The 27,586-nt window shown below is 41.5% G+C and overlaps 1 protein-coding gene across 1 annotated transcript in view; it reads left to right on the forward strand.

Annotated features, from left to right (window-relative positions):
- The window catches only part of HEPHL1 (hephaestin like 1), a 36,893-nt gene extending 24,714 nt beyond the window's left edge, over positions 1 to 12,179 (forward strand). The window contains exons 13-18 of the mRNA XM_058185811.1: positions 251 to 390; positions 1,068 to 1,199; positions 4,518 to 4,624; positions 7,040 to 7,262; positions 9,613 to 9,752; positions 11,952 to 12,179. Coding sequence (XP_058041794.1) covers positions 251 to 390; positions 1,068 to 1,199; positions 4,518 to 4,624; positions 7,040 to 7,262; positions 9,613 to 9,752; positions 11,952 to 12,164 — 955 coding nt within the window. The 3' untranslated portion in view covers positions 12,165 to 12,179. The remainder of the gene's footprint in view (positions 1 to 250; positions 391 to 1,067; positions 1,200 to 4,517; positions 4,625 to 7,039; positions 7,263 to 9,612; positions 9,753 to 11,951) is intronic.
- Positions 12,180 to 27,586: the final 15,407 nt, after the last annotated feature.

Raw genomic sequence — 27,586 nt, forward strand, 5'->3', positions numbered from 1 at the left:
TTTGAGTCATTTGCCAACCATCTGAATTTTGATCACGTGACCATGGGGATGCTGCAACGGTTATAAGTGTGAAAAATGGTCATAAATAAATAATAATTCTGAATTTTTTTTAAAAAAATTTCATTCTGTCATTTTCAATGACTTGATCTGTGATTTCATGTTTCTAGGAATTCTTGACTGTGGATGTGTACAAATGATTACTTACTATACAGAATTATGACTATTGTTATACTTTTACTTATTTTTCAAGTTATGGACATATATTTGTGAGCCAAGCTGAAGATATGATAGGTTCGAAGTACAAGAAGGTGGTTTATAGAGAATATATTGACGGAAAATTTATGGAACCCAAAAAAAGGACCTTAAAAGAGGAACACCTGCAAATTCTAGGTGAGGAACTTGGATAAACCATGAGGCATATTTTGGACACGTGAGTTTTAAAACAATTGAAGAGGTTGTAAAAAAAATGCTTTTAAAAGGTAAAAAAAGGCTCTGACAATCACACCTGAGCCGCACGATCATCAGAGCCTTTTTTTTTTTACTTTTAAAAGCATTTTTTCTACAACCTCTTCGGCTGAAGAGGTTGTAAAAAAGAAAAACACCGGTGGGGCAACCATGACCTGGATGATTGAGAATCTGCATAGAGAGTTTGCAAATTTTGCTTCTCACCAGGAGATGGAGTAGCATATCAACATTATTTTACGAAGAGAAATTCTGATAAATCAGGCTGAAAATGTTGATTTTTAAAGTAGTGTTTCATTGTTTAAAATGTGTTATAAACATTCATTTAAGTATCGTAATCCATTTAAATTGAAGGATCTATTTTGTAGCCTAACATTTACAGTCAAGTGAGAACAGCTTCTACTTTAACCCCTTATCTGCTAAAAGAAAACCACAATAGAACAGGATATTGATCTATGAATTGTTATTTTTTATCATTGTGTAATTAATTCCATGCTCATTTTTTAGAATGAGATGAGAGTTCTTGCCATTCGCTGCATTTTAATAACATGTATGTCTTTTAAAAAATACAATACTCATTGCATTTTTTGTGTGTTTTGTCTTAGGTCCTGTCATTCATGCAGAAGTTGGTGACTTGGTAGTAATTATATTTAAGAACAAAGCCAGTAGGCCCTACTCAATATCAGCTCATGGAGTACAAGAAGATGCTGGAAAGAAAGCGCACATTACCATTCCAGGTACAGTGGTGGATCAGAATAGAAGACACAATCCTGCCAACTTTCACGCAAATCCTATGAGTTGGATTTGATTCCTGATGACTTCATGGTTTTCTGGTTGCTTTAGCCCCCAAATGGAAGGGGTTTCCCATTGCTTTCTTTCTAGAAGCTTTTTTCAACATTCCTATGGAATGTGAAAAGTGGGGATTTCCTGTCCTTCGTTCATCCCATGGACTGACTAGCACAGTGATTCCCGCAAAATGACTTCTGAATGTGCTAAGGAGCAGATAGCACAAGTTTTGATTCTTGTTCCCGAAATGGTGCGAGAGGTGATGAAGGGTTACCGTGCTAACCCTAGGAAAATGCACGGCTGCTTTAAGATATTGAAAATAGGGGCTGTGGTCATGCTATTGCATGCTCTGAAGTTGTGGTCTGTTATAACAAAATAATAGAGTTGGAAGGGACTTTGGGGGTCTTTTAGTCCAACTCTCTGCTCAGGCAGGAAACCCTATACTCGTGATGGTGAACCTATGGCATTGTTGTTATTATTATTATTATTATTATTTATTAGATTTTTATACCGCCCTTCTCCCGAAGGACTCAGGGCGGTTTACTGCCAAAGATAAGAACACAAGCAATATACAATTAAAACAAAATTTTAAAACTTATTAAATAATTGGCCGAAATTTAAAACAATTAAAATTTAAAAACCCTTAAAATTCATCTAGAAATTTAAAATTTGAAAATTTAAAATTTACCTGTGGCATGCGTGCCACAGGTGGCACGTGGAGCCATCTCTGTGGGCACGCGAGCCGTCGCTGTAGATCAGCTCCACCGCGCATGCAGCGCACCTCCCAGCTGATTTTCAGGTCTCTGCTGTGCATGCAGGAGGCATATGCGCATGCCCAGGGGGTTGCGCACACCCCCATGGCCTGTTTTTGGTCCCAGGCAGCTTCAGGAAGTCTTGCTAGGCCCAAAGCAGGGCATGGGGGGGTTGCGTGCATGCACGGGGGGCTGGGAGCATTGCATTATGGGTGTGGGCACCTGTGTGTGCGCTGTCACGTATGCGCACGCACTTTTGGCACCCAAGGAAAAAAGGTTAGCCATCACTGCCCTATACCATTGGACACAAATGGTTATCCAATCTCTTCTTAAAAACCTCCAGTTTTGGAGCACCCACAACTTCTGGAGGCAAGTTGTTCCACTGATTGATTGTTCTAATTGTCAAGAAAGTTCTCCTTAATTCCAACTTGGTTCTCTGTTGGTGTAAACTTGGTTGATCCATAGTTTTGGTCTGTTTGGAGACCAAATCCAAAGGATTGCACAGCCCTAAGGTCTAATCCTTGTTGGGCAATTCAGCTAAGTGCAAAAATCATTGTGAAACTATAGTATGTTCTGATATAATATTATTATATCAGAACCACTAAATTATCTAAATTGACAGAGGGATAGAATCAAGATCACGTGAAGTGTTAATAGCACTTTATAATAACGCCTTGGTAAGGCCACACTTGGAATATTGGACTCAGTTTTGGTCGCCACGATGTAAAAAGGATATTGAGACTCTAGAAAGAGTGCAGAGAAGAGCAACAAAGATGATTAGGGACTGGAGGCGAAAACATATGAAGAACGGTTGCAGGAACTGGGTATGTCTAGTTTAATAAAAAGAAGGACTAGGGGAGACATGATAGCAGTGTTCCAATATCTCAGGGGTTGCCACAAAGAAGAGGGAGTCAAACTATTCTCCAAAGCACCTGAGGGCAGGACAAGAAGCAACAGATGGAAACTAATCAAGGAGAGAATCAACCTAGAATTAAGGAGAAATTTCCTGACAGTTAGAACAATAAGTGGAACAACTTGCTTCCAGAAGTTGTGAATGCTCCAACAGTGGAAGTTTTTAAGTAGAGATACCATTTGTCTGAAATGGTATAAGGTTTTCTGCCTAAGCAGGGGGTTGGACATGAAGACTTCCAAGGTCCCTTCAAACTGTTATTCTACTCTACTCTACTCTACAATTAGATAATTACTTACTACTTAAGTTATAAAATGTAACAGTCCTGAAATCAATACTTCCCAGTATAATTGTGATGCAAAATTGATGTAAACAAATTAGCAATATTTTATCCAATTCCATTGAAGAAACTAACCCCATGAGAAGCAGTTGAGCTTCTTCCCAAATACAGAGGATTGCATTATTAAATGAATGTACACATCATACAAAATCATAATATGGTCTGAATAATCTTGGCTTGGTATGGCACGAACCCATCCAGTTATAGTCTGTTCAACAAACCAGGTTGAATCCATTTAGTTTGGTCTGAAAAGAATTTTTAGTCACTTAAAAAATCAATTACAATGTCTTTAGTGGCCCTGTGGAATGAACTACCCGTTGGGCTACACCTTCTCCCTGATCTTCGGACCTTTAAGCGCGAGCTCAAAACCTTCTTCTTTCACCAAGCAGGGCTGGCCTGATATAATTTTAAATTGACTGTTTTAATGGGATTTTAAGGGGATTAATTTTATTTACTATTTTTATTCAAAATTTTTAATTTTCAGCTTATTGAATTAGATTTTTAATGGTTTATTGTATTTTAATTTTTTTCCGATATTAATGTTTTATTTTTGCTGTACACCGCCCTGAGTCTTCGGAGAAGGGCGGTATAAAAATACGAATAATAAATAAATAAATAAATAAATAAATTTAGTGGATTGCTAAGCATAACTTAAATTGTTTATGTAGGTAGTCCTCAACCTGCAACCACAATTAAAATTTCTGTTGCTGAGCAAGACAGCTGTTAAGTGAGCTTTGCCCTATTTTACAACCTTTCTTGCTACAGCTGTTATGTGAATCACTACAGTTAGAGACACAGTTGTAAAGTGAATCTGGCTTTCCCATTGATTTTGCTTCTTAGAAAGTCACCAAAGGTGATCACATGACCTTGGGACACTGCAATCATATGAGCCAGTTGCCAAGTGTCCGACTTTTGATCATGTGACCGTGGGGATGCTGCAACAGTCGTAAATGTGAAAAATGGTGATAAGTCATTTTTTCAGTGCCATTGTGACTTTGGTTATTAAATGAACGGTTGTAAGTCAAGATCATTTATAGTTTGGGTATTGATGTTTTTAAGCAGAATTTTGGCATTTTGAGGACTTCATCATATACTTCTAATCTTGGGAATTAAAGGCAAGACACACTTTTTTAAAAAAGTAGTTGGTATTTTACCAAAATTACCAAGTTAGATCCATTTTCATCAAATGTTGGATATTGATAATCTTTATTTTAACTTTTTATTCTCCCCAAACTCCTTTTTCTTAAACACAAATGTTTGCATGCAGGAGAAACAAGCATCTATCACTGGAGAATTCCAGAACGATCAGGTCCTGGCATTTCTGATTCAAATTGTATTTCTTGGGCTTATTATTCAACAGTGCATTTTGTAAAGGTAAATGAAATATCTGACAGGATTTGGGTAGGGGGTTATCTGTTCTTCCTTTAAGTTTGTCTAACCTCTAAAAAGTTGGGTGAAAATGACATTTCTTAGGCGATATCAGGGGTCTGCAACCTTAAATGCTGAAGGAACCATTTGGATCCATTTCCCACAGAAAAGAAAACACTGGGAGCCACAAAACCTTTCCTGTGCCTGACTATTTCTTGAGCAGCCACAAAACTAGCATATGTAGTTTAATTAAATGTTCTGTTTTCTTCTGAAACTTTTCTTTTCTTGGATTTATCCAGGGGTGGGATTTGACCGGTTCGGATGAACCGATAGCTCCGATAATCAACTGGGAGCAAACCGGTTCGCCCTAACAATCAGATGGGCCCACTTGCCTGCCCGTGCTATTTTCCTACCTTTATCTTCTCAGCTGATTCGCATGGCAGAGCAGATTGCCGCGCCTCAGCTGTGTTTCTCCTCCAAACGTGGAAGTAAAAATTTCTTCAAACTGCACACGCGCACGCAAAGTGCGTGATCACCAAACCAGTTGTGAAACCGGGAGGATCCCACCACTGGATTTATCCATGGTTGGCCTACCGGAGGTTGAAAAGCTCAATAAATCACGTGCCGGCTTGTGTCGCACATTGGCAGTTGTGACACATATTTTGAGTGACAGGGAGCCGCAGCAGAGAGGTGAAAGAGCCACATGCGGCTCCAGAGTTGCAGGTTGCTGACCCCAGGGCTAAATGATTAAGGGAAAGACCATGGATTCAAGAGTGTCCATTTGGTTGGAGGGCAGGGAAGAGAAGGGATGTTAAAACAGGAAGGTGGCCCCACTCATGATATATGTCTCAAAAAGGTGGGGCTTTAATCCTATGGCTGTAACTGCCATTTTGATTTTTTTCCCCTTAATTTTTATTTTATTTTATTTTTTGTCACAACAGTATACTCTTATTTATCCTTGGGTATCCTGAAAGCTTTCCATATTTTCTGAATACATTAGAACTGAATTATTTTGAGGAGGATATGCATCATCATTATTAATATTATTATTAATAATACATTATTATTAGTAGTAGTAACCTTGACTATCACTAAGTGTTTTATATTTTTATTCTTGATGAATGTATTTTATTCTCCTTATGTACCCTAAGAGCATATGCACCTAAGACAAATTCCTTGTGTGTCCAATCACACTTGGAACAATAAAGAATGATATGATATGATATGATATTAATATTAATATTAATATTAATATTATATTATATTATATTATATTATAATATAATATAATATAATATAATATAATATAATATAATATAATATAATATAATATTATATTATATTTTACAGAGGTGGTATTCAGCCATTTTGGACCGGTTCAGGCAAATCGGTAGCAGAAATCGTGGGTGGGCCTGCCCCCCCGCCCTCGCTCTATGCCAGGGGTAGTCAACCTTTTTATACCTACCGCCCGATTCTCTGTTAGTAGTAAAATTTTCTAACCGCCCACCGGTTCCACAGTAATGGTGATTTATAAAGTAGGTTTTGGGGGAGGCACTGGCTACCCGCTCTGCTTGTCTGTTACAGCTGGGTGGTGTGGGGGGAAATGTGCGAGCTATTCTGGGACGAGGCTTTTTTGTTTGCGGTCGCACTATAGTGCCATTTAGTTTTACTTACATAACATGAACTAAACTTATGCGCGGGTGATACAAATAATATATTTTCAGAAATTTAAATTGTCACGGGGAATTTTATGAAAACCTAATGAAAATGTTTTTAAATAATGCTATGACAATTTTTTTAAAAAGTCAGTTAAATTAAAAAAAAGGAAAGTTATTCAGTATTGGACAAAATCCCTACCGCCCACCATGAAAGCTGGAACTCCCACTAGTGGGCGGTAGGGACCAGGTTGACTACCACTGCTCTATGCTGTCCTATTTAGGCATGTTTTTGAGGCCAGGCGCATGCAAGGAAGGAGCACATGTGAGCAATGCACATGCATTAAAGTGGCACATGCAAGCAAAGTGTGCGCACACGTACTGCGCTCACATTTGCGAACCGGTAGTGAAAGTAAATGAATACCACCCCTGATCAGGTATACAAAGAGTTTTTACAGTAGGTATCCTCCAGCTGATCTAGTGGAACTCAGCAAAGTTATGACATTCTCATGTGTGAACCCATTTATTTATTATTGATTCAGCATGGTCCATTATTCCCGCACTTATTTTAAAAGTCTTGTATTTAATAGTCTCTCTCTATGTATGTGTATGTGTGTACATACATGAGAGAGACATATACACACAGGGAGAGACTATTACATACATACATACATACACATACACACACACAAACAAAAAAACATTGTTATCAAATAAAGGAACCCATTCTTTGTCCTGTTTTTTTCCTTCTGTTCTTTAATTTCAGGATTTGTACAGTGGTTTGATTGGACCCCTTATAATTTGCAGGAAGGGGATTTTAAATGAAAACGGCTCAAGGAGCGATGTTGATCGTGAATTTACTCTTCTATTTTTGATTTTTGATGAAAACGAATCTTGGTATTTAAGTGACAACATCGTCAAATATCTGCACAAAAACCCTGAAGAATTTAACCCCACCAGTAATTTTACGGAAGGGAACAAAAAGTATGGTATGTCGCTTAGTATATGGGATAAGAGAATTACTTTTTGAAAAATATAATGCTTCATCAATTATTTAGGCTTCTGCACCATCATGCAATTTCCCTAAAGTCAAAGCCAACCTCGGCTTTCAAAACAATTATAATAATGTGTTTCCTTCTTGGTTCACTATGCTGCTATAAACTTTAGGAAAATTTAAAAAGAACTCTCTGTCCTTTAGAATAAACTTGAGAAAAATGTTCTTGGTTTAATCTAATATATCGATCAGATTTGCAGGTTGCACTAAGTTGTAATGTGGTTTAGTCAGTGGTGGGCTGCTGCTGGTTCTAACAACCAGTTTGCCGAGAACTGAAAATATGAGCGCGCGCAGATGCGCTCGGCATAAAAAAATCGGCAATTATATAGGATGTGATAACGCCAGGGCGGGTGGGTGAGACCAGTTGTTGGTCAAAACTACCAGTTCACCCAAACTGGTCCGAACTGGCAGCAACCCACCACTGGGTCTTGTTCTGTTGGGTTGGATAGGTTGTGTGAATGTAGCTGGTTGCAAATTACAATATAAGGCTGGAGCCATTTTGTTGTGGTTGGGAGCCACACAATATTTAAAAGTAGAAGGACCATCATGCATAGTTGGCAAAAGCAGAATTTTCAGCCAGTGGAGGCGAGTATCAGTAGGTTTTTCAGATGAATATTTTGGGGGTTTTTTCTTTACCTTTAAACTATGTTTTGTTTTAGGCTTTATACTACAGTAAAGGTGGAGAACGATTGCCCCTTTATAACTTGTGGACTTCAGCATGGCTGGCTGAGGAATTCTGGGAGTTGAAGTTCACAAGTCATAAAAGGACCATTGTTCCCCCTCCTGTACTATAGTTTACCTGTCTTTCTAACATGATGGAAACTGATGTGAAGTGATGCTCCTGGGCCTGTAAATGAAGGCCTAGCCTCGGGTATGGCTCAGGGTTAGGGATGCTATTCAGCAGGTTCTGACAGGTTCTGGAGAACCAGTAGTGGAAATTTTGAGTAGTTTGGAGAACCGGCAAATACACCTCTGGCTGGCCCCAGAGTGGGGTGGGAATGGAGATTTTGCAGTATCCTTCCCCTACCACTCCCACCGAGCCATGCCCACAGAACCGGTAGTAGAAAAATTTGAATTCCACCACTGCTCAGGGAATTCTATGCACCTAACTAACTCTGGTTTATTAACCATTTTTAAGCAACCATGGTGCAATACTTCAGCCAGTATATACGTAGGAAAAGTTTCAGTTGGAAAAATATTCAAATAAGTAAAATCTCCACGAGTCTCATTTTATTCTCAAAATGCACTGATATGTGAGCTGTTTTAGCAGTAAGTCACAGAAATGAAGACTTGGTGATCAAAGGCACTCACATAAATTTCTCATTGGGAAACAGCAATTCCCATTGGACTGAAGCTCATCTGGGTATCCCTCACAGTTGCCCCTGGTACTCAAATAATTTTTGCAATAGCCAAGTATATTTTGTGGAGGGGGCGGTATCATAAAAATGGAAGGATGGAGCCATCAGAGAACACTTGGAATTTTTCTTAGGCAAAGGATTTTCTGAATCCAAAAGTTAATTCCAGTAATTTGAATAATTCCAAAAGTCAAGCTGTCAGAGTGTGTGCACAGTGTGACTGCTAGTTTGAGACAACCAACCCAGGAGCAAAATACAGTGCACAGTGGTTTTTCAAACAGTGGTTTATCGACAAGTTATTTATATACATACACGTGCTAAGCAAAGCCAGGCAATAACCCTGTTGACTCATCCTCAGTCTTAAGGGCTGGTCGGCTTTAAATCATCATTACCCTGACACAAGCCCTTTAGGATAACATATCCTGGGTTTCAAGTGAGGGGTCCTTGGTGCTCTCAGAGCTTGGTTGTTTTCTTGCAGATGTTTCATTGCCCAAACTAGGTAACATTTTCAGTGTTTGATGCATGCTTGAGCATTGATGATGTTATCTAGTCTAGCTAATCATATCGCACTTGTGTCAGGAGGAGGGTTGAAAGGAGTAGCCAGTGATATCACCACTGCCTGGGAGATGCCCAGTTGGAGGCCCCTTTCATGTCCTCAGCAGGAGCTGGAGCAAAGGATGGGAGCTCACCCACCACACATTCGGGTCTCAAATGTGGGCTTGCTAACCTCCAGCCCAGCATCCTAACCACATAAGCCACGGTGTTCCTTTAGTCTGGGTAATGAAAGGTCTGCAAGAAAACAACCAAGCTCAGAGAGCATCAACCCTGAGCTACGCATATTCTCTGTTATGGGTTTCAAGTGACAGAGGAACACTCAAATCTGTAATTCATTTCTTTCACATCTGTCTCGTACATGTTGTTGTTTTTTAGCAATCAATGGCAAAATCTTTAATAATCTCCATGGGCTGATCATGAATGAAGGAGAGAGCACAAATTGGTATCTGATAGGAATGGGAAATGAACTTGACATCCATACTGTCCATTTTCATGGTGAAACCTTTATTTTCAAGGTTAGTATTGACCAGGCTGGGCAATACTTTTTGTGCTGAGGGTCACTTTTGGCTTAAGTTAGGGCTGAAATCCAGCAGGTTCTGACAGGTTCTGGAGAATCGGTAGTGGAAATTTTGAACAGTCCGGCAAATACCACCTCTGGCTGGCCCCAGAGGGGGGTGGGAATGGAGATTTTGCAGTATCCTTCCCCTGGAGTGGGTTGGGAATGAAGATTTTGCAGTATCCTTCCCCTGCCATGCCCACAAGCCACGCCCATAGAACCCGTAGTAAAAAAATTTGGATTTCACCACTGGCTTAAGTGACATATTCAGAATGATAGTCCCAAAAATAATTGGTGGATCCAGGACCAAAGAAAAGAAAACAGGAAAAAATAATTTCATTTATATTTGATTTTTAATCATATAGTTAGTTATATGATCATATAGTTATTATGACTACTTTCCAGTCTTAATCACTTTCTGTCACGTTAAACAATTTACAGAATGTTTCTTGGGGCATTCTTAATACTTTCAGACTATATGTACTTCTGAATAAAAAAATAAGTATGATTTGTATTTTAGTAAAACTGTATACAAAATACTCAATTTTTAAAATACAGGTATGACCACAATTGAGCCCAAAATTTATGCTGCTAAGTGAGAAATTTGTTAAGTGAGTTTTGCTCCATTTTACAACTCTTCTTGCCACAGCTGTTAAGTGAATCATTGCCATTGTTAAATTAGTAACAGTTATTAAGTGAATCTGGTTTCCGCATTGACTTTGCTTGTCAGAAGGTCTCAAAAGGTGATTATTTGACTCTGGGACGCTACAACCATCATAAATATGAGAGAGTTGCCAAGCCTCTGAATTTTGATGATGTGACCATGAGGATTCTGCAATGGTCACAAGTGCGAAAAATGGTCATAAATTACCGATGTAACTTTGAACGGTCACTAAATGAACGGTTGTCAGTTGAGGACTACCTGTACTGCAAACAAGAAGCTATTACTACTTATTTAACAGTAATACATAAGTAATACATATATTTTGTGAACTAAAAATTATTATTTTATGGATTTAGTATATTACCACTCTTGATTGACTCAGCCTTCCATCCTTCCAAAGTGGGTAAAATGAGGACGCAGATTGCTGGGAGCAATAGGCTGACTCTGTAAACCGCTTAGAGAGGGCTATAAAGCACTATGAAGCGGTATATAAGTCAAAGTGCTATTGCTATTCTAATAATATGATAGAATATAATATAGTGATAAAAGAGGACATATTTCCATAATAACTGAATAGTAGTATAATAGAGTAATTGTTGTAGTAATAATAACTAGCATAGAAATAATAGCAATAGAATAGAATATAGGCTAGAGAGAAACTACATTTACAAGTACATTTTAGGCTGACTCGCTATAAAAGCACTATGAAGCGGTATATAAGTCTAAGTGCTATTGCTATATAGAGAGTTACGTACATATAATAATTTTGTACAATTGCGTTCAAAGAACACACTTAACTCAGTTGTTGGATTGCCTCTTGTTTTGACTTTTGTGCAATATGCCAAATGACAAATGAACAACATGCTAAACCACTAAAGAAACAAAATAAAATTAACTCTACGTATATTAAACTTCGCACATTGTGCAAACAGAGAGGCTAACTCTTTAACAAATCTGCTTGTGTATTGTGCGAACACAGCCATTTAATGCCGTTTGCCTTTCAAGAGTGTACTAGTTATTTTTAAAAAATGAATGGTAAAAGAGGAACAGAATATGTTTGCTGAACTGTAACTAGCAGTGCAGGTAGTCCCAACTTACAATCATTTATTTAATGACCATTTGAAGTTATGACAGCACTGGGAAAAATGACTTATTTGCAGTTACCTCTGTTGCAGTATTCCCACAGTCATAGGTTCAAAATTTGAGTGCTCAACAATCAGAATACATTTGTGACAGATGCAGTATCCCGGGGTTAGCTAATTGCCATTTTCAATCTTCCCAGCCAGCTTCCAGTGAGCAAATTCAATGGGAGAAACCAGGTTCACTTAATGACTGCATGATTACCTAAACAACCATGGCAAAAAGAGTAATAAAATCAGGTGTGTCTCAACAACCACCTCACTTATTTATGAAATTATGGAATGTTCAGTCCCAATCATGAAAGTCCAGAACTATCTTTAGGAAATCTTTATAATGCTCCCTGTCTTTCCACAGGTCAACCATAATTACAGAGGAGATGTGTACAACCTCATCCCTGCAACTTTTCAGACAGTTGAATTGGTAGCGTTTAATCCAGGGACCTGGCTTTTACATTGCCATCTGCACAGTCATATTCATGGAGGGATGGAAACCACCTACACCATAAGAGAAGCAAGTAAAAAAATAGGTATATATATCAATAAAATAATGTATATTAAAGTAATATAAAAAATAATAAAATGATCACAGAGTTGGAAGGGACCTTGAAGGTCTTCTAGTCCAACCCCCTGCTTAGGCAGGAAACCCTACACCACTTCCAACAAATGGTTATCCAACATCTTCTTAAAAACTTCCAGCGTTGGAGCATTCGCAACTTCTGGAGCAGTGATGGGTTGCTCCCGGTTTGCCCCGGTTCAGACGAACCGGTAGTGGTGACAGTGGGAGGCTCCGCCCAGCTGCCCAGAAGTCATCAAAACAATCTGCGCATGCGCGGAAGCTCCTGTGAATGCGCAGAAGTGCCATGCGCTACTGATAGCAAACTGGTAGCGTCGGGTTTTGAAACCCGCTACTGCTCTGGAGGTAAGTTGTTTCACTGATTAATTGTTCTTTCAGGAAATTTCTCCCTAATTCTAAGTTGCTTCTCTCCTTGATTAGTTCCCATCCATTTCTTTTTGTCGTGCCCTCAGGCGCTTTGGATAATAGCTTGACTCCCTCTTCTTTGTGGCAGCCCCTGAGATATTTTGGGGAAACCCAAAATTTACTTCCATTTTTCAGCAAAACCAGCCCATAGCAAACCATGGGTTCGCTTAACAACCGTGGTGTTTTCTTAAAAGTCACCATACCAAATAATAACTAAAATCGAGTCAGTCATATTAGTGAAGGCTTTACAACTGTCATGATTCATGACTGTGATGGGCAGGCTCCACCACAGTTGGTATTCAAGGACTATATAAATAGTGCTTGAATTACAACTGTAGTGCAGAGAAGAGCCATAAAGATGATTAGGGAACTGGAGGCTGAAACATATGAAGAACAGTTGCAGGAACTGGGCATGGCTAGTCTAGTGAAGAGAAGAACCAGGGGAGACGTGATAGCAGTGTTCCCATACTTGAGGGGCTCTCACAGAAAGGAGAGGGAGTCAACCTATTTTCCAGACAAGGAATAATGGATGGAAAGTGATCAAGGAGAGGTTCAACCTAGAAATAAGGAGAAATTTTCTGACAGTGAGAACAATCAACCAATGGAACAGCTTTGCCTTCGGAAGTGGTGGGTTCTTCATCATTGGAAGCTTTCAAGAAGAGACTGGACTGCCATTTGTCAGAAATGGTGTAGGTTCTCCTGCTTGAGGACCAAGGTTGGACTAGATGACCTGCAAGGTCCCTTCCTACTCTGTTATTCTATTCTATTCTAAGCAGATGCCATCCCATTGTTCCTGGAAGCTGCCTGGTTTTTTTCAGGCTTTCGTGCGAGTCTGGAAAAGTGACCCTGCTGCTTTAAAGTCCTTACTCATGAAAGTTAATGCAACAGCCTTCTTCTCATGCTATTTTAACGAATAGCAGAGAAAGGCTGTGCTCATACCTGCTAGCAGCCAGAAGCCTTTCTTCCTAATAGTATCTTCACTTGGAGCTGTGCACCATGTTGCCAATTCTTAATGTGAACTTTCCAAGACCATATTTTTCTCTTTCAACAGGTAATGGAAGAACAGAAATTGAGTTATTTGGCAATTGGCTGGACCTGGAAGAAGATGGTTCTGTCCTCCAAGTGCTTTTCCTCACTGGAGTAGTGCTTCTATTCATTGTTTTGACAATCGTGTCTGTTGTAGGTTGCCAGAAAAACAAGGCCTATTATCACTTCATTGGGTACAGATCAGTGGAGTCCGTCTAATTTGACTTTTGATCTAATTTGACTGCATTTTGATCACATAATCATGGGGAGGCTACAAAGGTTGTAACTGTCAACAATGGTTATAAGTCACTTTTTCAGTGCTGTTGTAACTTTGAACAGTCAATAAATGAACTTATAATTCGAGGACTACGAAGAATATAATACAGTACAGTACAGTACAGTACAGAGGGACGCGATCGCTCAGCGGCTAAGATGCTGAGCTTGTCGATTGGAAGGTCAGCAGTTCGAATCCCTAGTGCCGCGTGACAGGGTGAGCTCCCGTGACTTGTCCCAGCTTCTGCCAACCTAGCAGTTTGAAAGCATGTAAAAAATGCAAGTAGAAAAATAGGGACCGCCTTTGGTGGGAAGGTAACAGCGTTCCATGCGTCTTTGGCATTGAGTCAAGCTGGCCACATGACCAGAGAGACGTCTTCGGACAGCGGTGGCTCTTCGGCTTTGCAACGGAGATGAGCACCACCCCCTAGAGTCGAGAACGACAAGCACATATGTACGAGGGGAACCTTTACTTTTTAGAATAGAGTAGAATTAGAATAAGAATAGGAATTCTTTATTGGCCAAGTGTGATTGGACACACACAAGGAATTTATTTCCAGTGCAGAAATTCTCAGTGCACAAACAAGCAACAAGTGATACGAAGTTATCTACTTTGGGTAATGAAACATCTGCAAGAAAACAAGCAAGCTCAGAGAGCACCACGGACCCCTTAATTATTCCTCTTTATCAATCAGTACTTTGAAATGAGATCAAGACAAGAAAGGAGAAGAAAAAAATAACATGATTTCTGGTATATTTACAAGAAAACTGTTTCTCATAACCAATCTATCTAACAATCCTGGTGCTCTTGTAAAAATATTACTGCATAAATCGGACAGATTCCCACCGCCGAGATTTATTCAGCTACACTAATGAAGTTGCCAGAATAAAACAAGGATTTTTTTCTTTCAAAAGTAAGTGAGTGGACAGTCCAGAGGGAGAGAAAGTCTAGAGCAAAGTAAAATAGAAACTGAAAAGGTGAAAGTACTCTATGTCAATAAAAGATAATATTTGTAGCTCAGGGTTGAAATGAAGGGTCCTTGGTACTCTCTGAGTTTGCTTGTTTTCTTGCAAACGTTTCATTACCCAACTACGTAACATGATCAGTGCATCAGTGCATCAATTTGGGCAATGAAATGTCTGCAAGATAACAACCAAAGCTCAGAGAGCATCAAGGACCCCTCAAGTACTTCATATGCTGGCCATTAATAGAGAAGAAAAAAAGTAAAACAAATTCCAGAGAGAGGAATTACAGGTAATCCTTTATTTATGACTTAATGACTGGTTGTATTTATGATGGCCATGGCATGCTTTATAGCTCATGGAGCACACACACACAGAAATGTGTGTGCTTCACATTTCTCTTTTATAGCTTGGTTACAAATCCTCAACCATTATAGGGAGAGACAGAAAACTACCTGTGCTTTTCTGGCTCTTTTGAATTTGGATCAATCTAAAATCTAAAAGGTCACACTTGGAATACTGCATCCAGTTTTGGTCACCACGATGTAAAAAGATGTGGAGACTCTAGAAAGACTGCAGAGAAGAACAACAAAGATGATTAGGAGACTGGAGGCTAAAACATATAAAGAACAGTTGCAGGAACTGAGTATATCTAATAAAAGAAATGGACAATTAACCAGTGGAACAACTTGCCTCCAGAATGCTCCAACACTGGAAGTTTTTAAGAAGAAGTTGGGTAACTATTTATCTGAAGTGGTGTAGGGTTTCCTGCCTAAGCAGGGGGTTGGACTAGAAGACCTCCAAGGTCCCTTCCAACTGTGTTATTCTATTCTATAAAGGTTTTCCTATCCAGTCATGTCTGACTTTAGGGCGCGTTGCTCCTCTCCATTTTTAGGCTGAGGGAGTCAGTGTTGTCTGCAACTATTTTCTGTGGTCATGTGGCCAGCATGACTATATGCCAAGGGCATACAAAACACTGTTACCTTCCTACCAAAGTGGTACCTTTCTATTTGCATTTGCATATTTTCGAACTGCTAGGTGGGCAGGACTGGAGCTCATCCCATTGTGCAGCGCTCAGGCCTCAAACTCGGGGCTGTCAGCTTTCCAGCTGGCAAGCTCATTATCTTTAACTGCTAGCCTCGCTGGATCAATCTAACTGGGTATAATTTTAAAAAAGAACCTGCGATCACATGGGCAATTCCTATGTAGAAGCCAGGGGTTTAGCCTTAAGCAGTCTTAAGCAGCCAAAACATCTGTAGAACAGTGTTGGTGATCGGAGTGAAGCTCACAATAGTCTAAAGCAGGGGTCTCCAAATTTGGCAACTTTTAAGACTTGTGGACTTCAAGACTTGTGGACTTCTACTCCCAGAATTCCTCCGCCAGCAAAGCAAAGCTGGTTGAGGAATTCTGGGAGTTGAAGTTCACAAGTCTTAAAGTTGCCAGGGTTGGAGACCCCTGGTCTAAAGTGGCTAACAGGAATTGGGCAGATCCCACCCTTAAGCATATTATTCACAAAGCTGGCTATATTTAGTTGTATGGCCAAACTACATGGAAATAAATGGAAAAGCGCAAAGTAAAAATGAAACAGCCAAAGGTGATTGTCTCGAGTCGGCTGGGGATCTTGATATGAAGGCAACTTCATGATGACCTGGTAGCAGGGGTGGGCTTTAAAAATTTTAGCAAGGGGTTCCCTGCCTGATTGCTGAGTGGGTGTGCCCATGGTGGGCGTGGCCTCCTGCACCATGGCAGGACGGACATTTTTGCCCTCCTTGAGCTCCGGAGGCTTTCCTTGAGCCTCTGAGAGGGTGAAAACGGCCTCCCCAGGCTCTGGAGGCCCTTCTTGAACTTCCGGTAGGCCTGTTTTTCGCCCTCCCTGAGCCTCCCCATCTGCCCTGCACTTACCTGCATCCAAAACAGGCCGTATGGGGACTCCTGAGAGGGGTGGGGCAGGGTGGGCAGGGCTAGCCAGGAGTGGAATTTGGGGGTTCTCCAAACTGCGCAGAATCTTAGAGGTTCTCCCGAAGCCCTGCAAACCCCCAGCAGCCGAACCCTGCCTGGTAGGAAAAAAGAGGTAGTTGGAGCATGTTCAGGATGTGAAACAGCCCTCAAAACTGCTTCTACAGAATTCTGAGCAGCATTTTTGCTGATGTGAAACTAAGTTGCTAACTTCGGGGAGTTTGCAAACCCAACTAGAGAATACCTCTAATCTAAACTGGATGTAAACAGGGAAGATTCAGTCTCAACTCAGAATCTAAAAGACTTGCTTGAACAGGTAAAAATATCTGGAGAATATTAATTGAACATAACCTCAAGGGCTTTTTAATGCAATATAAAAAGTACATATCCAAGCTTGCTGGTTTTCAATTAGTCATCCTAGATGCATAAATATATTTACAATTTTCCAACATTTTCTGCAAAAAGATAATTTCTGTTCCAAAATATGATTCTTGATCATCCTTGACCTCATAGTCTACTGCATCTAAACAAGCCGAATAAACAGTATTATATAATAGCTTAACATGCTTTGCCATAAAGTTGTTTGTTTGTTTGTTTTGGCCTTAATTTTGTGTCTGGGAGCTTTTATGATGATAAATTAAGGAAAGAAGGCAGCTAGAAATTTGAACCAGCTGAAAGAAGGTTGGAAGAAAAGTAGAATTAACATCAAGAATGAAATTTTAGCTTCTTTCAATACTGACCTCTGTCTTGTTTGGGTTTTGATATATGTAGTGTACAAACCCAAACACTGGTTTGTTTATATAACATGCCATGTGAATCCAGTCAACCCTGAGTTATATAATAAAACATGTCTCAAAGGTGCTTTTTCAACGTTTAACAATACAGGTAATCCTCAACATATGACCAGAGTTGAGCCCCAGATTTTATGTTGCTAAGTAAAATATTTGTTAAGTGAATTTTGCCCCGTTTTACCTTTCTTGGCAGAGTTGTTAAGTGAATCACTGTGGTTAAGTTAATAAGTGCCTGCGGCTTCCCCATTGACTTTGCTTGTCAGAAAGTTGCAAAAGGGGATCACGTGACCCCAGGACATAAATATGAGACAGTGGCCAATCATCTAAATTTTGATCATGTGACCCTGGGGAATGCTACAGTGGTCCTAAGTGTGAAAAAATGGTCATAAGTCCCTTTGTTCAGTGCTGTTGTAACTTTGAACAGTCACTAAATAAACTGTTGTTAAGTTGAAGACTACCTGTAATTAACATTTAAGAATAAAACATGGTTAAAGGAACCATGCTGTAATACAATCTCTCCTCGTTTTATTTCTTCTTTGAAGTGAAGTTATGGTTATATATTATTGAATAAAGTCACATTTTGAGCTTGTTTCAGTTTTGTTATAAATCTCATCCAGTAACCCCAGTAAGACCTTTTCTTTTGCCTCTTGAGATTTTGCAAAGATGTGCTGCCTCCTGATTTTCTTGTAAGAGGATAAAAGAAATACATGGGGCAAGTTTAAAAAAAAAACTGAGAAGCAGTAACTTTCTCAATGTAAATTAACTTTCTATTCCCCACCCACCCAAATCTTGGTTACAGGTAACCCTTCACTTACGACTGTAATGGAGCCTGCCCATTATGGTTGTAAATCATTGCGATCATAAAACGGATCACATAAAACGGATGTTATCAATTTGATTGGCCTTTTTTTTTTTTTTTTTTAGGAAATGGTTAAGTGAACCACTGCAGTTGTTAGGCTAATACCACAGCTGTTAAGTCAACCCATTTTTCATCATGGGGTGTTTTTGCTGAAAACTGGAAATAAACAATGGTTTCCAGCAAAAATGTTATGAATTGCAGTCATGTGACCAAAGGACACAGATACTGAGTACCTGAAATGCAGTCACGTGGCTGCAGGGAAGAGGTGCTTCATCATTGGAACTTCAGAACTGAGGGGGTAAGTACCTTTTGGGGGTTTGCCATAATTTGGAACAGTCGCTAAGCAACCAGATGTAAGTCAAGGACTACCTGCAGTTCATTCAAGAGTCAACTCAGACATCATAATAAATTATATTTTGCCAGAATAGCTATGAGTCTGCAAAAAAAATAAAATGGATTCACATGTTCTCTCTGTGCTCAATAGAGGAACCAAAAGCTTCCACTTCTATTTTTTCAACCAACCAGTTTCTGTTCTACTTCATTTCAGAAAATAATGATTTATTATTAATAATAAATACCACTTTTAATTAACGGGATCAGAAATTAGAGATGAATCATGGTTTGTTCATTAATTAATTAGCGTCTAAAACAGTACAATTTTCCGAAGAGTTGATGGAAAAGAAAAACTGATTACTTTGTTCTATTACAAACAGGAATGTAGGGTGTGGAATGAATCTGAGATTTATATAGGGTGATTCTCATAAACCAGTATCTGAAGTTTCATGTGAGCCACTGTCATCTTGATTTCTTTAAAAGAAGGTAACTGTAATGTATTACTGTAAGTTTTGGCGGGAGTTTTAGGCGGGAAGTATCTCACTTCTGATTGGATGCAGCCTCTGGCTGAAGTGTATATAAGGAGAGGTTTTTCTCCAGAGTTTTGCTGGGTCACACTATATTAAAGAGCTGTTGTCACTAACCTGGTCTCCTGCCTCGTCAATACCCAAACATAACATTGGCGACGAGGATGGGATCTTGAGGCAGAGCACCAGAACAGAGCTGAACTCACTACGAGAATCAAACCCAGCAAGGTGATAGTGAATGCAGCGATGACCGGCTACACGCCACCCGCTCCGTTTGACCCTGCCCAGGAGACATGGGGAATATATTTGACCCGTTTCGAAAGTTTCCTGGAGGCAAACGAGCTACAGGGAGTCTCCGACAACCGCAAACGGGCTTACTTCATAAGCCACTGTGGGTCCGCAGTCATCGCCGTCGCAGAAGCCCTAGCGGAGCCAACACCGCTACACTCCGTATCGTGGCAGACCCTTCAGACCCTCCTGAAGAATCACTACGCACCAGCCCGTCCAAATCGTTCGTGATGCGAGTTTGGGGCGCGGGCAACAAGAAGGCGAGTCTATCAGCGACTACATGGCAGCCCTGAGACAAGCCTCCAAGCATTGCAGTACCGCGATCTGGACGAAGAGCTGCTGGAACAACTTATACGGGGGGTCAGAGACATCCGTTTGAGGAGACGGTTGCTAGCCAAGAGCAACCTGACATTGGCAAACGCTCTGGACGAAGCCAGAGCCCATGAGATGTCCAACCATGCAGCAGACACCTTACAAAAGCGACTCACGCCGATGGCGGGCGCAAAGCCGAGCACAGTCCACCACGAAGAAACCTATCGTGAGTCAACCAGCGAAGAGGAGGAAGAAGTCCACTACACCGGAAAATCGACAAAGGAAGACCCGGAGGAATGCGGAAGTTGCGGGGGGCGACATCAGCGCCAAAGATGTAGGTTCAGGGCGCCATTTGCCGGCGGTGTGAAAGGAAGGGGCACCTGGCTCAAGTCTGCCGAGCACCCCAACCTTCCCGCCGAAAATTCAAATCGGCCAATCAGAGCGGCTCTGAGTCAGAGATGCAAACCCCACATTCCCGCCGAAATTTCAAACCAGCCAATCAGAGCGCGAGATCGGCGAGGCGACCCGCGATTGGCCAGGAAAGAAAGAGCGCGAAGTCAAACCGAATGACTGTTACCATAGACCACGCAGCTACCCGCATCGAAGAAAAGATCTTCACAAACCCGACAATTGAAGGCGTACCGTGCCGACTGGAAGTAGACACAGGATCAGCTATCACAATCATGTCCTGGGACACTTTTGTGAAAGCCTTGCCGCACATCGCAAAGCGCAAGCTACAGAAACAACGGCTCCGGGTGCAGGATTACCAGGGCAACCGCATCCCTGTTCGAGGACAACGACCGTCGAGGTCAAGTCACGGGACATACGAAAAGACCCTGCCCATCACGTTAGTCGAGGAACCTTGCCAAGCTTGCTGGGGCTAGACTGGTTCAGGCGTTGGGAATGGGGTGACTGGCGTCCACGGGCGGATGCAACCTGCAAACGCCCTAATGGAGGAATTCGCAGACGATTCGAGGACCGTTTAGGCAAGTACAAGGGGACCCCTATCTCCTTCAATTTAGACCCCCAAATAGCTCCCATTAGGTTAAAGGCAAGGAGGGTTCCTTTTGCACTCAAACCTAAAATCGACAAAGAGTTAGATAAATTAGTCAGCCAGGGGATACTAGTGCCAGTTGACCATGCCAAATGGGAGACGCCAATCGTCACCCTATAAAACCAGACGGGTCCATAAGAATTTGCGCTGATTACAAGGCTACCTTGAACAAAGCATTGCAAAGAGCGCCTACCCAGTTCCAGTAGTGCAACACTTATTGCACTCACTAGGGCACGGACAAGTTTTCGCCAAATTAGACTTGGCACAAGCGTACCAACAGCTACCCGTAGATGCTAGCACAGCTGAAGCCCAGACCATCGTAACGCACCGGGTGCCTTTAAGTGCACCCGGTTACAGTTCGGGTGAGTGTGGCCCGGGCTATTCCAAAATTTGATGGGCGGCTCCTACAAGGGTTACCGGAGTCGTACCCTATTTCGATGATGTGTTGGTATCAGGGAAGATTTAAGAGAACTGGGGAAGCGGTTAAGGAAAGTTTTGGCCATTTTAGGTCGGCAGGATTAAAAGTCAAAGCAAGCAAGTGTCAGATAGGGGTCGAATCTGTTGAATTTTGGGCTATAGAATAGACAAAAGGATTCACCCACTGAGAGCAAAGTCAAGGCGATAAAGAGAGCCCCAGCACCCAAAAACAAGACAGAACTCCAGGCTTTCCTGGGTCTGGTAAACTTTACGCCGTGTTTTTAAAAGACAAGGCAACCGTTGCTGAACCGCTGCATAAATTGCTTGGAAAAACACTGCTTGGTCGTGGGGAAGTCAGAGAATAGGGCATTTGAGGCAGTAAAAGTTTGCTATCAAGCGATAGCCTGTTAATACAATACAACAACAGACTGCCGTTAGTATTGGTTTGTGATCGTCCCCTATGGAGTAGGAGCTGTACTTAGCCACAGACTCCCAAAGCGGCACTGAAGCCCTATAGCGTTCTATTCACGAGCGATGTCCCGGCTGAGAGGAATTACAGCCAGCTAGATAGGGAGGCTCTACAATAGTGTCAGGGTGAAAAATTTCACGAATACGTTTTGGGAGAGACTTTGAAATTATCACTGACCACAGACCGCTATTGGGATTACTGGCTGGCGACCGCCCAACGCCAGTGGCACTATCACCCCGGCTGACCAGATGGACTATTTTTCTGGCCGCCTACTCTTACAAACTGCAGCATCGACCTGGAATAGAGCTGGGGCATGCGGACGCATTGAGCAGATGCCCATTGCCCGGGGAAATCGAGGACCCTACTCCGGGCACCCCCGTTCTACTAATTGACTCTTGGGACTCTGGCCCAGTCACATCGCAGGAAGTGGCTCGGGCCTCCTACCGGGACATTGTTTTAAGAACTGTAATCGGTTGGGTTCAAAGGGGATGGCCGCTGCGGGCGACCGTTTAGAGAGTTTGCAAAGAAAAGAGAATTGTCTGTGCAAGGGGTGCCTGCTCTGGGGGATAGGGTGGTAGTTCCAGAGAAGCTGAGAAAAAGTCCTGGAACTACTGCATGAGGGTCACCCAGGAATTGTAAGGATGAAGGGCTAGCCAGGAGCTATGTCTGGTGGCCCCTAATGGACAGGAAATCAGTGACAGGGTTGGCGATGCCAGGTATGTCAGGAATCAGACCACTACCACCTACGGCCCCAGTGTTGGAGTGGGAGAAACCCCAAGGCCCTTGGTCCCGCATACACATTGATTTTGCCGGCCCTTCCACGGCCAAACATTTCTAATTGTGGTGGATGCATTCTCCAAATGGCTGGAGATCATCTAATGAAATCCACAACCGCTGGAGCTGTCATTGCAGCACTAAAACACCTTTTCGCCACGCACGGGCTACCGGACACCCTCGTGTCCGATAACGCCCACAGTTCACCGCAGCATTATTTGAAGGGTACCTGGCTGAAGAGGGCATCCGACATGCCCTCTCAGCGCCCGTTCCACCCTGCGTCGAGCGGCCTTGCTGAGCGTTTTGTTCGGAGTGCGAAGAAGCGCTATCACGAAGCGGCCCGGCGATTGGCAGGCACAGATCGACGCATTCCTAACCGTCAACACAGGACCCCCTGTGTGGCCACCGGCCGCAGCCCAGCCGAGCTATTAATGGGGCGGAAGCTACGGTGCCCGCTAGACCGGCTACACCCGAACTACGTGCAGGACGGGTTCAAAACAAAACCAGATAGAATCCGGGAATTAAACATAGGAGACTCAGTGTGGGCACATAATTACAGCGACGGCCCAAGCTGGAAGAGGGGGATAGTCATAGACAAAACGGGCCCCAAATCTTATCTAGTGGAAATAGACGATGGCAGAGTTTGGGCCCCACATAGATCAATTAAGAAACAGATTGAGCGATAAGGCAGAATTAGGCGAGACCAGCCCTGACTATGATTTAATTAACCCCACAGCTGACTGGAGCCGAGAACAAACAGAAAGCGTAGAACCAAACAGAGACTTATCTGAGTCAGGCGAAGTCCAGCGACACCCTCCGGTCCCTCTAGAGGACAGCAGGTCCGAGCCGGCAAATAATCCAGGGCCGGATGGCCGGGAGGAGGAGCTCAGAGGAACGAAAAGCCCCTCCGGCAAGCTCAACTCAACTCCAGAAAGTGAATTGCGCAGGTCCGGGAGAGTCAGGAGATGCCCCACGTACCTGCGGGACTACGTAGAGAAGTAATATGTAAATATTGGCAAAGTGCCTTCTGGGAGGGAAGGAGTGTAATGTATTACTGTAAGTTTTGGCGGGAGTTTTAGGCGGGAAGTATCTCACTTCTGATTGGATGCAGCCTCTGGCTGAAGTGTATATAAGGAGAGGTTTTTCTCCAGAGTTTTGCTGGGTCACACTATATTAAAGAGCTGTTGTCACTAACCTGGTCTCCTGCCTCGTCAATACCCAAACATAACAGTAACGATTATGAACATTATGTTATGACTGGAAGAGATCCAGCAACTGACATAAGAACAATGTATCCTGGACTTCAAGCAACTTTCAAGCATTTTGACAATGTTCCAAAATCTTATTTGCTTAATGATAATCCCAAAGAAAACAAAATCAGTAGCTAAGTTCATAGATCATGCCAAGTTACAAGGTAGCTATCAACCTTTAGTGGTAAACCATGTCAAGAAACCATCTGAAATACTGGAAATATAATACTATTTTTATGTGGTTTAATAGCAGAACCTTGAATGCCTGACAGAGCATTTTTTCCATTCCTTTCTTTATTAAAGAAAATAAAACTAGGGCAATCTTGATCTCCGCCCCCTAACCTTTTCATATCTTTCTGGGCTAAGCTAATGTTTATATAATGGTTGTTGATTTTCTTCAAGGCTATATCAATAGTCCTCTTATACCATCTTCCCATCAGATTCATTTTCTCTTCCACATGCCAAGAAATACTGAAGAGATTTAATGAGAATTGACTCCAGAGTTAGGTGTCGATTTTTGTGGATAGCTCCCCAGTTCTTACCACACAGATTCCCGTCCCTTCCAGTTGCACGAGGCCGGTTCCGGAGAGCCACTGAACCCCAAAAGAAAGAAGACACTGTGTTCCCCATCACTATACTGGTAGTCCCCAACTTACGACTACAACTGAGCCAAAATGTTAGGTTACTGAGACATTTCTTAAGTGAGTTTTGCCCCATTTTATGACCTTTCTTGCCACAGTTGTTAAGTGAATCACTGCAGTTGTTGTTAGTAACCTGGTTGTTAAGGGAATCTGGCTTCTCCATTGACTTTGCTTGTCAGGAGGTTACAAAAGATGATCATATGACTCCAGGACATGGCAACCGTCATAAATATGAACCAGTTGCCAAGCATCTGAATTTTGATCACATGACCATGGGGAAGCGGCAATGATAATAAATGTGAAAAATGGTCAGAAGATACTTTGTTTAGGGCTGTTGTAACTTTGAGTAGTCATTAAATGAACCGTTGTTAAGTTGAGGACTACATGTACTTTTCCTCCTGTCTATTCATAGTGGTGGCAGATTGTGAGGATGGCACTTGTGCAGGAATTTCAGGCAACCCTTGTGTGTGAAGGTGTGAGGCATGGACATCTGGTGCACTAAGTCTTCCAAGACTGATTTTAGCCCTTGAAGGTAATTCAAGTTCAGGAAACAAAATTACCCGATAATAATAGAGCTCCAACACATGGACCTTGGAGATCTTCTAGTCCAACCCCTTGCCCAGGCCAGGAGTCCTTATTCCATCATGGACAAATGATTGTCCAATATTTTTCTTGAAAACTTCCAGTGATGAAGCACCCACAACTTCTGGAGACAAGCTTTTCCACTCACTAATTATTCTTACTGTCAGGAAATTTCTCCTTAGTTCCAAGTTAGATCTCCATCAGTTGAGCATCCATCCATTGCTTCTTGTCTAACCTTCAGGAGCTTTGGAGAATAACAACATTACATATTTGCGTCCAATAACATTATCTTGAAACCCCAATAGTTGTAGATTTAATTCTTGGCTTCCTTATATGAACTATTATGATCTCTAAACCAGGGGTGAAATCCAGCAGGTTCTGACAGGTTCTGGAGAACCGATAGTGGAAATTTTGAGTAGTTCGGAGAACCAGCAAATACCACATCTGGCTGACTCCAGGGTGGGATGGGAATGGAGATTTTGCAATATTCTTCCCCTAGAGTGGGGTGGGAATGGAGACTTTGCAGTATCCTTCCCCTGCCATGCCCACCAAGCCACGTCCATAGAACTGGTAGTAAAAAAAATTTGGATTTTACCACTGCTCTAAACTATGGCTTCTTAGAAACTTTGGTATGTGAAACTAAACATAGATTGTTCCACAAACAATTTACTGAATGATGGCATGAGCTATGAACCGGGGTGGGTTCTACTTACCTTTACTATCAGTTTGGAATGCGAGCGTGAGTGAGCACTCACTATGCTCACGCGCACATGTCTGTGCATGCGCAGATCACCAAATGTAACATCAGGGCGGATGGGTGGAGCCTCCCACCGTTTTTACTACCGGTTCTCAAGAACCGGACGGAACCAGGAGCAACCCACCACTGCTACGAACACAGTCAATATGTACAGAATGTTATGTGTAAACTAGCTTTTTGACACCTCAGCCAGTTGCTACAAATGACACCCTTCAAAAGTCAGAATTATTTGTTGATTGGCATAGAAAGTTCTTGATAAAATGCCTACCAGGAAAACCAGCTTTGGATTTCCCCCACCCCAAATCTTTATTATTCTGTAATAACAGAGTTGGAAGGGACCTTGGAGGTCTTCTAGTCCAACCCCCTGCTCAAGTTTAGCAACTAGTCAATTGGGTTGACATGGGCAGCTATAAAAATTGAATTAAACACTATAGGTTGCCTTGCCATCATAAAAGCTTTTAAAATATAACAAGGCAAAGAAATATGTTCACTGTTTACAAGATTTTGGATCAATTTATAACTATTACAAAGTGCAACATATTATTGTAGCATGGAAAACTACTATCATTACAAAGTACATTGTTTTGAAACCTTGTATTATTTTCAGTCAGAAAAGTCTCCTATAGTGTTGTAAAATGTTATAATAATCAAATATAGTACCAAAAATTACCAAATGTGATAAAAGCTGCTGTCTATAGAATTTTAATGTTAAAATTTAAAAGTGATTAATTAAAAAGCGCTTGAAGCAACTGCAGACTAAGAAACTCACTTGAACTGATCCTTAACTCAATAATTCGGCTTGATTTTTCTAGTATTTCAGAAACAATATATCTGCTTTCATTTACCAGTTCAATGCGATTTCCTGGTCCACCTCAGAAGTAGATGTAGATTCAAAGATTTGACTGAATCAGCTTCAAATTTAATATCCAAATTGAAGCTTTGGCAGAATCCTAATTATTTCCCTTGCATTCATTAGGAAATATGGATGGGTTTATAGGCCAAATCCAAAGATCTATTCCAGCCAAGGTTGAATTTAATCCAATATTTGCATCTACTAAAAGCTTTTGGCAATATAAATTTTGATTCATGCTTCACCTTAAGCCATAATTTACTTTGTTTGATGTTGCCTTTATTTGTTGTGCAAACACAAGAGTAATTCTCTATGCAGCTTTAGCTGCTGTGATTAGAAATATGAATAAGGTTTTCAAACTGCTGAGGTTGTTGTGATCTCTTAATTATATCCAGTTATTCCAGTTCATACTTTGGTTAAATTTATGCATCACATGATGGTTAGCTGGCAATTCATAGTTTATATGACTCAGCAATCAGCTTTATCTGTGAACCAATTATTTCTTATTCAACAGACCATGGTTCAAAACAAATTATGGCTTAGTATGGCAACACTTAAGCCTTGAGATCATGGCTAAGAGCAAATAGGTACAAACAGGGGCTAGTTAAAGTAATTTCAGTGGTGGGACTTGAATAACTTAACAACCTGTTCTCTGGCTGGGTAGGGATGGCCGGTTGGTCATGCGACCGGGTGGGTGACATCACTCATCACACCCAGCCCGGCCTCCCAGCCATTCACCTCAAAGGCAAAGGTAGGATTCAGCCAGTTGGGGCTAATCCCACCACTGGCTGGCCCCACCCCCTCCCATTTTTCAGCCGTGTTTTGGGGTGTTTTCAGGCTGTTTTTCAGACTATTTTCAGGCTGTTTTTCGGCCATTTTTTGGCTGTTT

Source organism: Ahaetulla prasina, chromosome 5 (genome assembly GCF_028640845.1).
Source record: "Ahaetulla prasina isolate Xishuangbanna chromosome 5, ASM2864084v1, whole genome shotgun sequence".
NCBI lineage: Eukaryota > Metazoa > Chordata > Lepidosauria > Squamata > Colubridae > Ahaetulla > Ahaetulla prasina.